Source organism: Manis javanica, chromosome 17 (genome assembly GCF_040802235.1).
Source record: "Manis javanica isolate MJ-LG chromosome 17, MJ_LKY, whole genome shotgun sequence".
Lineage (NCBI taxonomy): Eukaryota > Metazoa > Chordata > Mammalia > Pholidota > Manidae > Manis > Manis javanica.
Window position 1 is genome coordinate 34,688,747 of NC_133172.1, and position 14,076 is coordinate 34,702,822.

The 14,076-nt window shown below is 32.8% G+C and overlaps 1 protein-coding gene across 7 annotated transcripts in view; it reads left to right on the forward strand.

Annotated features, from left to right (window-relative positions):
- Nucleotides 1-14,076, forward strand: part of CHD9 (chromodomain helicase DNA binding protein 9) — a 236,065-nt gene that overhangs the window by 32,903 nt on the left and 189,086 nt on the right. For all 7 annotated transcript variants that reach the window (XM_073225725.1, XM_073225723.1, XM_073225719.1 and 4 more), the window contains exon 2: nucleotides 432-2,054. In XM_073225725.1, coding sequence (XP_073081826.1) covers nucleotides 597-2,054 — 1,458 coding nt within the window. In that variant the 5' untranslated portion in view covers nucleotides 432-596. The remainder of the gene's footprint in view (nucleotides 1-431; nucleotides 2,055-14,076) is intronic.

The following is a 14,076-nucleotide window of genomic DNA, read 5'->3' on the forward strand; positions in this document are numbered from 1 at the left end:
GTTCAAGAGATCTAGAGCAGAAGATCATGACACTTATCAGAGGACTTTAAGTCAGCTATCTTAACAAGACATAACTATGAAGTGTAATACATCTGTTTTATACATGCCACAGCTTCTGGGGAGTGATGGCCACTTCATGGTATGGGAGAGATTGTGGCATACCATTCTCAAGTTTACTTTACATTCTGTCATCCTAATATATGAACTTCAAAACAAATGAAAGAAATTGCCTTCATTTTAAATCTATATAGTCATGTCCCCTGCACCAGCACTTTTTTTCCTTGTGGAGAATATTAGCTATTTGCATTGAGTTACCCTACCAAAAAGTACAATACACTGAGATTTTGTTTTTAAGTTATATGTAAGCTTTGTTTGTAGAACTTTGATGACTACTCATTATTAAGCTTTAATCGCTTTTTTTATTTCTCTAGGATTCCGACACTTCATGACATGTCATTATCTAGAGCAATAATGAACGTTGACCTGTTTTGGATTAGTTGATGACCTTTGGAAATGATCCGGTAATACCTATTACAAAGAAGCTGAGTATAGTCTATTTGGAGTGAACAGCCCAGATTGTTCCTGAATTTTCCAAGATGACAGATCCAATGATGGACTTTTTTGATGATGCCAATCTTTTTGGTGAAACCTTAGAAGGTTTGTCAGATGATGCATTTGTACAACCAGGACCTGTTTCACTAGTCGATGAATTGAACTTGGGTGCAGAATTTGAACCTTTGCACATAGACTCACTGAACCATGTTCAGGGTACTCCAACACATCAGAAAATGACTGATTATGAGCAGTTAAATCAGTTTGATTCAATGAAATTTCATCCAGTTAATCAGTCTTTTGGTAGCCCAGCTGAACATGTGTTATCTCCACACCCTCAGTTTAATTGTTCTCCAGTCCACCCCCAAAACCAACCCAATGGTTTGTTTCCAGATGTAGGAGATGGTAGTCCAATGTGGGGCCATCAGACAGCTACTAGCATTTCAAATCAAAATAGGTCTCCTTTTCACCAACAAGGACATTCTCACTCTATGCATCACAGTAAAAGCTTTGTGGCACACCATGATTTTGCCTCATTTCAGGCCAATGAACAACAAACACAGTGCACTTCACTTCACTCACAACAAAACCGAAATAATCTTAACCCAGGGCATAGTTCTCTAGGCCAGTCTAAAAATTTTATGGATGTTAATGTTTCTGGTCCACACAGAGTCAGTGTTAACCACCCGCCACAAATTTCTAATGCATCTACTTCACAACAGTCTCTTTCGAGGCAGCAGTTTTCGCAGACGCCAAATCCTTCAGTACACTTCCTCAAGTGTGGCAGTCGTCAGGAAGGAAATTTTAATGGACCTTCTCCAAATATGACTTCTTGTTCTGTCAGTAATTCACAGCAGTTTTCTTCCCACTATTCCTTTTCCAGTAATCATGTATCACCAAATAGTCTCCTCCAGCCCTCTGCAGTTCTTGGACCTAATCATACAAATCAGACTTTACCTGATTTTCCTGGAAGTAATTCCTTTTCACTTCGTAGGGGAATGAAGCAAGAATCCACTCAGCCTATGCTAAATCCCAATACGTCACTCAATTCAAATAATTTTCAAATGTTGCATTCATCACATCCTCAGGGTAATTACAGCAATTCAAAATTATCTCCTGTGCACATGAACTTCCCAGATCCTGTTGATTCAGGAAGCCAAATGGGCCATTTCAGTGATCATGTAGAAACTAATGGCTTTTCATCTTTAGAAGAGAATTTACTTCATCAGGTAGAATCTCAAACTGAGCCATTCACAGGACTTGATCCAGAGGACCTCCTTCAGGAGGATCTCCTGCCCCAATTTGATGAGTCAACATTTGGGCAAGATAATTCAAGTCATGTTTTAGATCATGACCTTGATCGGCAGTTTACTTCGCATCTTGTAACGCGGCCTTCTGATTTGGCTCAAACTCAGTTACATGGTCAGGCTCGGACTTGGCATTCATCACTTCCTAATCATCAACATTTTCATGACAGAAATCGCCTGTACTTACAGAGACAGGTATGTATCTTTTATTTTGGTGTTTTGGTAGGGTCAGCTTTTACTCTTTGAGTTAATTTTACATGAGACATTCAAGATTTTCAGCAATTCTGCTAATATGTATATTTGGGCATAGGTTTCCATTGGTTTTATATTGTGGAAATGATTCATTGATGCACCCAAAGCAGTAGACTATTTCTATATTTAGAAAATTGTAAGTTTTTAAGAACTTCTTTGTAACTGAATTTTGATTGTCTTTAAAAGATCTATTATCAAAAGCAAAAACTTAAGTAAGGGAAACAATAGGAACATTTTTTGCAAATATGATGAGCATAGAGTTAGTATTGCTCTAAAAAGCTCATATAAATTGATAAACTTAAGATCTTAGTTGATAACTAGATAAAGCATATGAGCTGAAATTCACAAAAGATGAAATTGAATTTGTAAACACAACATTCAGAATAATATGCAACCTTAATGATTAAATTTGCAGTGTGGTTTCCTGTTTACCTGTTAGGAAAAAAATTTTAATATTAATGATGGCAAATTTATGGTGAAATTGGAGCTTACATAGCTTTGTTAATTGATACAAATATATTGGAAAACAATTTGGTCGTGGTATTTTGGGATATAAAAATACTTTATTATAGTAATCCCCAAATAGCAAAAGTAATATATCCAAAAATATTTATATTATTTTATCTATAAGGGACAACTGGAAAGAGTATAATTTGTTATCATACCCATGACAAACTGTTATAGGCATTGAAAAGACCTGAAGATCAACACTGGGAATATGTTACTGACGGGAAAAGCATAATTCAAAATTATGATCACAGTGAAATGATTAACAGTTTGGGCTTTGGTATCAGACTACTTGGGTTTTAGCTCTTGGCTCCTGTTACATATTAGATGCGTGGCTTTTAGCTAGTTGTATAATTTTTATTATATACCTAATAGGCTATATTAGGTATCTACCTAATAGGGCTTTGGTAAAGATGAAAAGAGTTATAATGTAAAAGTGCTTAGAACTGTGCCTAGGGTATAGTAAGCACTTAGTAAACATTATTGTAATTATGTTTTCTTTTCATAGCAGTATGAAAATATGTTTAGGGTAGTATAATTAATTGTAATTCACTCTCTGTTCTTTTCATGGTAAAATACTACTTTTATAATAAAAATTGTATTTAATGTAATATCTTATATTTTTCTGAAATCTTATTAAATTAAGGATTTGTAAAATGCTTCAATACCTTGGTTACCTGTGAGATTTGGTAGACAATGAAATATACCATATTTCTTGAAATTAAATATTTAGGGACCATTTTTTCATTTCAAAGTCTTGAAATGTTTGAAAAAGATAAAATCTTTATCTTTTATTTGGGTTGATTTTAGTTCTGTTTCAAATACTATTTTCAGTATTTCTTTTGAAACGTCAAAATTGATTTTAAGATACTTTAAGGCATTTTGTAAACCTTCCCCTCCCCTTCTTGTGGTCTGCATAGAATGTTATGATTTTGCTCCCTCTACTGGAAGATCACATATCTTAATTAGAAGGACCCTAGGAAACACCTGATTTGAACCGAGGGTCATCTATTTACTGTATAGGTGAATTTCTGACTAGTTTGACTAATCATTTTGTCTAGTATATAATTGAAGTTATGAAGTCTGAAGTTTGTTAACATTACTTTTCTGAATTTTATTTTTCTAAGGCTTTGTCATCATTTTAGTTTTGTTTTGTTTTTAATTCATGTTTTTACTAAGCATGTTCTGTTGGCTTTACAAAGCAGTAAAGACTCCCTTTTATAGATTTGAAATGATTGGAAGGTAATTATAAATAAGTAGTTCCTAATATTACCAAATGGGTAGTACTAGCTGAGAGAAATTGTTTTCCAATCCATCGTAAGCAACTTTTAATAAATCATATTCTATACTGATAAACTCATCAGGCTTTATTTAAATCTTCTCACTTTTTTGTCTGAGTTTGTTTTGTTTTGCCAACCTGTTCTTTTTGTGACATATTCAAGTGCTGATAAAGGGCAATCTGAAATACTTCTTTGAAAGTTCTCAAGTTTCCTATTATTTCTTACTGTTAAGAGTAATATTCTGGAGTTGCTGATTGTGGGGATGAAGAATAGAGATGGATTGGTAGAGACGATAGGTGATTACTATTATGATTTTGACTTATGGATTGCTTATAGATTTTATATATACTGAGTTATTATGTCACTCTAAATAGGTGAAATTCAAATGATTTCATATGTGTAATTTATAACAAATTTTGACAGCTTAAAAGTTTTTTGCCTATGTAATTTTGGCATGTTCCAGATTGTTATTGTTACTACATAGCCAAAATGCTATATTAATAAGGAATTCTTAAATTATTATGGTGTATTCCTAGGTTGTATGGAAAGAAATTTTTTCTTAGGTTTTTATAACTCTTAATTGCAATAATTTCCTTTTTGACTATTGGTAAATATGTATAGAAGCTAAGAGATTAAAAAATGATTAAGTGATGTAATTTTGTTTATTAAAAATAAGGTACATTTTGTTGTAGTCAAAACAAGATACCTTTTATCTCCTGTGAAAATCCTCATTGGCACTATTTAGGACTCTAGAAAGCTTCAGTGAGAATGTTGGCTGTATAAAGAATATTTCTAAGCCTTGCTTTTTCTTATTCCCCAACTGAGGGTGGGATGGTTGTGGTTATAATTTCAAATGTCTTAAAGTAAGCAACCTGAAGTCTGTGTCAGTCTTTAAAAACAGTGCTGATGACATTTCTTATATACATAACTGACTCTAGAATTTTATCACTAGACAATAGAAAAAAAGGTGAGAAGCTACAGCAAGTATTTCTAAATGTAAGCACTTGCAGAACGTCATAGAGAAAATACTATTTTATTTTCATCTCATTAGAGCAAAGGAGTTGTGAGAGAGTACTATATATTTTTTTATTCTCATGACAAAACTTTCTCCTATTTTGTAACAAAACCTTTCATTTTTGTCTTTGTTAAAATTGAAATAACATGGAGCATTGCATGGTCTCACAATGTAAATTAAATTTAATGTAGAAGTTCTCTAACAGTGAAAAATATATGGGATAGCTGAAATAGCAGGCAGCAGAAAATAGAATTTTAGGATGTACATAATTATACAGAATTCCATGTTGACTTTTGTGTTCTGATAAATTTATTACTTTACTTACTACCTTGAATTTTGTTTTACTTTTTTCCTGAAGGTAGAGAAACTTACATTACTTATAAGCTTTAAAAATTAAGAAAACAGAAAGACAGATTTGAACAGCCTATGTAAAGCACATTTTAAAATACTGGATTTTTTTCTCATTAAAACAATTAATACATGGTTAGTATTTAAAAATTGGAACATATAGAAAACAAACACTTGAAAATTAAGTTACCTGCAATAACACTACCAAAAGATACTTCTTTTGACATTTTGTTGTATAAGTTTCCAGTGACATCTGTTGTCTGTCTCTCCCCTGTCCTCCACTTACATATTTTTACATTTTTAAGAAACAAAATTTGGATCATATAGTTTATGCTGTTTGGCAACTTCCTTTTTTGACCTGATTAACATATTATAGACATCTTTCATTATCATTAAACATTTTTCTTAAAATGAATTTGAGTGGCTGAATAGTTTGCCATTGTAAGGTTGCTAAAGTATCATATAAAAGTAAGGTTCTAATGGAGATCTGGAAAAATTTGAATCAAGGTAGTTAAAATATCTATTTTTATTGCATATATTGCCATAATATTCAATTTAAAGTAGGTGCATAGTAACAGCAAAAATTATAATAACACATAGCACTGACTTTGTGCCAAGCACTGTTCTAAATGCTTAAGTTAATTAACACACTTAAAATAATCCTGTTATTTGGATACAGTTATTTCCTTCAATTTCCATGGGAGGAAATTGAGGTACAGAGAAGTTAAGTGATATACTCAAAGTCACACAGCGAGTGTGGAGACAGCCAGTGGCCATTCTGGATTCAAATCGAATTTGACTCCATTATATGCAGTCTTGACCACTTTCATTTTACTTCAGAGTGTGTTAAGGCATTGTAATATATAACAATAAAATACTGTACTAAATGATTTCTCCTTACACTGAGGGCCCTTCCATCCCCCACCTTCAAAAATCTACCTTACTGTTGAGGCAAAAACTTGCTTTAGAACCTTTAAGTGGACAAGACCGTGTATCTCATGTTTTCTGGCTTTTTTGGCAAATAGTTTGTCCATTACCAGAGGACAAAAGAACCCCTAAACAAAAAAAGTAAACTGAAATAGCTATTGCTTCCAAAAATGTTTTGGACATTCTTTTCTAAGACTGTGTGTTTAAGATGATAGCAAATACCCTAAAGGTAAACCTGATCATTATCTTTAAACATTTGAAGGACTTTAGAGGTCAGAATTAGTCCTACTAAGTGGAAGTCACAGAAAAGCATTTATCCTGTAGATAGAAAGATGTTTGGAATGAAGCTCTTTGACTTAAAGTAAGTAATGGAATGGTTCAGATGTGTCACAGATGGAATTCCTATAGTGGGTGGAAAGGATTAAATTGGTAGGTTCTTTTCAACTCTAAAGATTCTGTGGTTGTAGTTTGGGGTTTCATTGTAGGACATATCATTCATATTGCCTGTTTAAGTCCCTGGGAGGCAGTTACAAATAATGAAAAAAAGTAAAGAAATATGGCAAGGTCTGTGCTATTCAATAATGTTAGGGAATTTATTATAGATGAATAAATTTTCCAGATAGTTGAAATGTATTCTGTTAAGTATCAAAACCTTTAATTATATGGCTCTTTTTTTCCCAGAGGGTGATGGTGATGGTAGTAGAATGTTCAGTTAGGAAAGGATAAAATCTTAGATTTTGTAGGGAGGTCTTGTATGTTCAAATTAGTAATGCTATTGCTGCACTTACACGAATTACGCTCACTAAATAAGAATCTATTAGAATACATTAAGTATTTGAAAATTACCTTAAGCATAAACACAGCTAACTTGGTGGTTAAGTAAAATTATTACTAAAAAGAGGAAAACATATGTAAAACTACAGCAAGGGATTTGCTCTTCTTTGTTCATAACCACTGAACCAGGAGGATCCCAAACTCATAGCTAGTTTTTGTTTTACAGTGGTAAATTTTCCTAAGACAAAAAAACCAGATACCTGAACAATTAAAAGACTTGTCACTCTACTTATGCCCTAGACAAAAAGAAGAGAAAAAACTACCTAATATTGAGATTGCCCCCTTTGAATAATTAAAACTCTTATAATGTGCTATCCCTCTATTTCTCAAAATTTATTTAAATCATTATGCATTTGGCATGCCATTGCTTATGAGAAATCTCGCAGTTCTTAGTTGTCTAAGCTAAAACAAAATAGCATTTCTGTAGAGAAATGTCCCTTTTGTGTTTTTCAATTAAAATGGACTAATTTTTAGTTTTGACATTTGTCAAATCTTCTAGATTAAAATGCTCTATTTGAACTGGGAAGTTTGTAGAATGTTAGTTAGCTCAAAAATATGGTCTTAAGTATTAAACTGTGTACTATGTTATAGAAGAGTAGAGCTCTGTGCTTCCTGCCAAGAATCACCGAAACTCCAGTAGTTCAGAGTAGCTCTAAGGCTGTTGCCCTCTAACATGCATACGTAAGGGTGAGGCGAACAAGAAGTGAATTCTTGGGATGGGGAAGAGGCAGCTAGCTGTTGGTGAGAAATTTGTGGATTAGTGCAGTATGTGAAGAGCATGAGATTCAAGCCAAACTTCAAAGTAGGTCTAATAGAACTTTGTTGCATTTAATTTTATTGATGAGATGCACTCCCAAATACATTAGAATTACTCAGTCATTTACTTACCATTATTAATGTCTGTAATTGAAAATAAAGTGTTAGGGGTTACTAAGCTCTCCAACTTGATTCCTATTATGATAAAATTAATACAGAGTTGTTTTGAAATACTTAAATACAGGTGATCAGGTTTCTTTGGGTATTGGACTGAAATGATTTTAAATTAAGGAAATATTTTAATACAACATGGTATGGAAATGATAGCATAATATGGAAATATTTATGGGAAGAGATGGTGTATTATTAGAAAGCTTGGACTGTGGTTTTTAGTTAAATCTGGTAATTTGCTGTGGTCAACTATACAAACAATACCTTACACATTTGTTATATAAGCAATACCTTATAAATTATGAGAGGAGGACATCTTTAAGTAAGGTTTTTTTTCCTAATGGATTTATATTTCTGTACTTTAAAACAGTACAAGTTTATATTGACCAGTTTATGAAAAAAGAATTTTAAAGCATAAGATTTTACTCTATCCTCATATAAAAAGTACTGAAGTGGTCTTGCTTTCTTGCTGCCACAAAACTAATTAGCAGATTCCTTTTGTAGTGTAAACTCTATAGTGTTTGTTGTTTGTTTTCCTGGCCTTTTGTATTTTTTTATTTAAGTATAGTTGACATACAATATTGTTTTGGTTTCAAGTGTACAACATAGTTATTTTAGGGTGATCAGAAATAAAAGTGATACCACACTATGGTCAGACACTTTCATTGAATGTGGTATGTTGTAAAATCCAGTTATAACCAAGTTTGGTTATCTCAAATTGAAAAATATATATTCATTAGGAAATGAAAGTATATATTCATGAAATGAAAATGAAAAATATATATTCATTTTGTTTTGGTGTATGCAGTTTTAATGTGTATTAAGTTTTTAACTCTATCTTTAGTGTTAAAAAAATACACCCTAATTGCCCTAATTGTATTTATTATATATACAAATTATATATCTGTGAATGACTAAATTTATATAACATCTGTTTTGGAAATGTTACATTTTTACTGCTTTTATTTGTTAAGTGTTTACTAGATGTTTACCAGGCATAAGAGATTATACTGGGCACTGAGGTTGCAAAAATGAACAGGATACTGTCCTTTGCCTTTGAAGAACTCAAACTGAAAATGAAGTTATACTTTCCCCTATTGATCTATATTGTAATTTCAGATTTGTTTTAATTTTTTATTCAATATCAGTTGACAGTAGTTTCCAGCATTTTCCCTTAGCCCTCCAGCTAAGTGATTTGGAGTGAGTAATTTACAAACAAAAATTAATTTTCTGGACCCATCCTATTAAAAGAAAGTGCTCCCCTAAGTTCCTTAATTAGTTCTGTTTCATGATGTTTTAGCAATCTGTAAGTATTTGATTCTTCATATACATATTATAATTTGTTAATTGCTTGTAATACACTGCTGTTTGGGTCCAGTTGCTTTTGTAAAGACAGAGTCAAGAAAGGTCCTTTTCTTTTAAGCTTTTAATCTACTTAAATTTATTATATTATAAACTCTTGCAAAATTATTATAAAACTGTCATGTGACTCAACTTGGAGCACTATTTTCTTCTCTCAAAAAACACTAGTTACTGGGAGATATGTTATACTACAAGATTGTATTGCTAGATAAATTTTCTTTTTTTTTCTCTAAATACCTCAAATGAAAGTAAGATACTTAGGACTAATTTTTTTTAAATTAATATGGTAAACATTGAGTGTAGTGAGAGATAGAAATAGTAGTGACACTTGCATAGTATATTTAAAAAATGGTTTTACTTACATTATCTGAGTCTTTTAATAATCACCTAGGGTATATATTAGTTGGTATTCTTTCTGAGAATTTACAGATCAGGTATTTGAGGATTTAAGAGGGAAAGTCTAAAATCAAATAGCTACTAATTGTTTAGCAGAAACTTGGTTCTAAATTCACTCTTTCGTACCACACCAAACTACCTTTCATCAACAGCAGCAGAAACAATGTTCATTGAGCTGTATCAGATACTCTGCTAAGTATAGAGACCTCTAAGGCTAGGTCTGCAAATCTTTATTTTTGTTATTTTGCAAGAAAAAAGATAATCCAAATAAGCTTAAGCAGTATTAGAAATGCCAGTATTAAAAACTTGTATTGAAAGTATCATCTTTTCCCTAACTTTTATTTGGAAATAGTTTATAAACTTACAGAAAAATTTAAAAATTAATACAATCAATATTTATATACCATTCACACAGACTCACTAACTTAATTTTTTGCTGTGTTTGCTTTCTCGCTCTATTTTATTTTTAACAAAAGATTCTTTTACTAAGTAATAAAATTTAGCATCATCAATAATGGGATATCATGGCACTTTACCTCTAAATATGTCAACATGGCTTTCCTTAGGAAAGGTACATTCTCCTACAAGAATGCTGTGTTTTTATCACAGTCAAGAAATTTAAAACATACTACCAGTCAATGCTACCTATTGTACAATCCAAATTCAAATTCCTCAAATTATCCCAATAATATTCTTTAAAGTTGTTTGTTTAAAATCCAGGATTCAGTCAAGGGTCAGGCTTTGCATTTAGTTGTTATGTTTCTTTAATCTCCTCTAATACAGGTTTTCTGTGCCTTTCTGTACTTTGCTGATATTGATAATTTTTAACTGGATTTTTTCAAAGTTAAGAACATTTGCTCTTCAAAATACACTATTAAGAAAAGAAATGGCAGACTAGAATATTGCAACTCAATGACAAGACAACTCAGATTTTTAAATAGGCAAAGATTTTAACAGAAACTTCACTGGAAAAGATATGTGGATGGCAATAAGCTCATGAAAAGGTATTATGAATCATTAAGGAAATGCAAATTAAAATCACAGTAAGATACCACTACCCACCCATTAGAATGGCTAAAATTAAAAAGATTGACCATCCATGTGTTGTAAACGATACGGAAGCAAGTGGAACTCTCACACACTTGTTATGGGAAATGTAAAAAGTATATATATATTTGGAAAATCTTCTTGTTATTTCTTAAAAAGTTAAGCATATACCTATGAAAGAGTCAGCAATTACTACATATTTACCAAATGGAAATAAAAGTGTGTGTCCTCACACTGCTAATTAAACTATAACTAAGGCCTTAGGTTATACTTAGAATTCATTTGCAATCTGAATTCCCCTTTGCCATGTAATTTAACATATTCACAAATTTTACAGATTAGGAAATTGATTTCTTTGGGGACCATTATTACTCTGCATAACACAAACCATGAGGCCAATTAAAAGATACTCCTTTAAACAAAGAATGAATTAACAAAGGCCTGTTTTATGACTCTGACTTGTTTACTAAAATCCTGTTTGAGTATCTTATCCTAATTTTTCTGTTCAGTCTCTTCTCTCTGCTTCTCATGCTAGGAATCACTAGGAATCTAGAGTGTAATGAATTGAGTTGGGACATTTGCAACTTACAGTTTCAGATTTCTCGATAATGCATATTAAGTGATTTAAATGAATTCAACAGTTATTGAAAAAAAATATTTCGTTCATTCAACAATTAGTTAATAAGCCTCTGTCCTATACCATGCATCTTTATGGTTACTTTTTATATGTCATCACGTTTTATCTTCAATAATCTTATAATGTTAATGGCAGCATACTAATTTATAAGTAAAGAAACCAGACTTGAGGCACTATAGATTATAAATTATAGAAACCAAGATTTGAGAAAATTTGAACACAGATTTGAGAAAAGTAGGTACGGAAAAAAGATAAAGCAGTCATGATTTCGTAGTTCATAATCCAATGTTTTTACTTGTTTTATTAATATTTACATAATTATAAAATAATCTTATATAATTTTAAGTTAAATCCATGGACATCTTAGATAGTGTAGTACTGTGGGGGTCAGTACTATTTTTTTAATCAGATAATCTGATTTCCAAAGTGTTACTTTATTTTATTTTGCAAAAATGCTGTTGACTGTTCCTTTATATTATGTGCTTTCAGCACTTTCTTAATGTTATTCATGTGGCTATCTCTTACTGAATTGAGCCATAATGACTAGAAAGTTAAATTAATGAATTCTTATTGTCAGACAAATGAGCTGTCTCTGAAGGAGAGGAATTATAAAGTCTTTATCTTTGTTCTTGGCATCAGTCATTTGTTTCTCAGTTCCAGTGTTGATTGAACAGTAAATCTCTTGGAGGAGGTTTCCAGATGTGAGTTTCATTGATTAAGTGTGCAAAACACTGAATTTGGAGTTACGAGAGGTGGACTGATGTCCTGACCCTGCTCCCTCTCTACCAAGTTTTAGACAAGTTACCTTCTTTGCAGTTTCCTCATCTGTGATACATGGAGATGTATTTTTGACATTTTTTATTAGTAAGTGTAACAACAAATTTGGAAGTGTTATATAAATTTTATAGTCAGCTTGTTGTTTAATACTGATTATTTGTTTTAAGGATTTTTTAATTTTTAGAACTACAAGGAACTTTAAAAATTAATCAATCATTAAAGATTTTATAGTTGTACAAACTGAGGCCCAGATATAGAGTCCACATAGCTGTTTGTTGCATGGTCTGAAAGACATTTCCTGATCTCATTTCCTTTTTATTCTTCTTTTTCTAATTGAACTGTTTCTTAACTCGTTTTTATCAGGCTTGCCCCAAATATTTGTGGGTTACATGGAATGAGTACAAATTGAAGCTCTCATGTTATACGTCAGAATATGTAAAAGTTGTGTCCAGAGTATGGCAGAAGTGGGCCATGGAAATTCTTTTTCCACCCCTTGTTCCATCCTGCACCTTGTGGGGCCTTATGAGCACATGTGGACTTCTTACCCTATATACCCAACCTCCACCTCCCTCTCTCCATCTTTTTTGGCCTAAGCATGTACATACAGGCAATAAATCTATTCTTGTGGTACAAGGAGTTCCTTGAGAGAACAAACCCAGGAAATAGACCTAGGCTGGCTCTGCAAGTGTGTGTAAAACCGTTTTAGAGTCTCTGAGTACATGGTGCATGTTCTAGAAGAGAGGAAGGGTAATACATTCTTTGGGCTCTGAGAACTGGCATGGCAGAGAGACCAGACCCTCTAAATTGTGAAGCCCAAGGAAGGGACCCTTCTTGCGTGATCTAAAGAAAGGTGTTTTCTTGCTGAGCAGTGGAACAAATCTGTGAAGTTGGTGAGAGCTGATAGATTAGTATGATATGTGGGTAGCTCATCTCTGATCAGGAGAATGATTTGGTCTCTAAGGAAATCATTATCATTACCTATACATTGGGCTCTGTATCTATGAATTCAAATATTGTCAATTTACGGACTATTTTGAGTTTATGGGTGACTGTATAGCTTCTTTTTTTAAGCTTTCTTTTTTTAAATTTTGGTATTATTAATATACAGTTACATGAGCAACATTGTGCTTATTAGATTCCCCACATTCTCAAGTCCCCACCACATACCCTATTACAGTCACTGTCCATCAGCGTAAGATGCTATAGAGTCACTACTTCTCTGTGCTATAGTGCCTTCCCTGTGACCTCCCATACATTATGTGTGCTAATCGTAATGCCACTTATTTCCCTTCTACCTCCCTTCCCACCGCCACCCCCCAGTCCCATTCCCATTGGCAACTGTTAGTCCATTCTTGGGTTCTGTGAGTCTACTGCTATTTTGTTCCTTCAGTTTTTCTTTGTTCTTATACTCCACGTATGAGTGAAATCATTTGGTATTTGTCTTTCTCTGCCTGGCTTATTTCACTGAGCATAATACCCTCTACTTCCATCCATGTTGTTGCAAATGGTAGGATTTGTTTTCTTCTTACGGCTGAATAATACTCCATTGTGTATATGTACCACATCTTCTTTATCCGTTCATCTACTGATGGACATTTAGGTTGCTTCCATTTCTTGGCTATTGTAAACAGTGTTGCAATAAACATAGGGGTGCATATGTCTTTGAAACTGGGCTGCTGCATTCCTAGGGTAAATTCCTAGGAGTGGAATTCCTGGGTCAAATGATACTTCTATTTTTAGTTTTTTGGGAAACCTCCATACTGCTTTCCACAATAGTTGAACTAGTTTACATTCCCACCAGCAGTGTAGGAGGGTTCCCCTTTCTCTGCATCCTTGCCAGCATTTGTTGTTGTTTGTCTTTTGGATGGTAGCCATCCTAACTGGTGTGAGGTGATATCTCATGCAGTT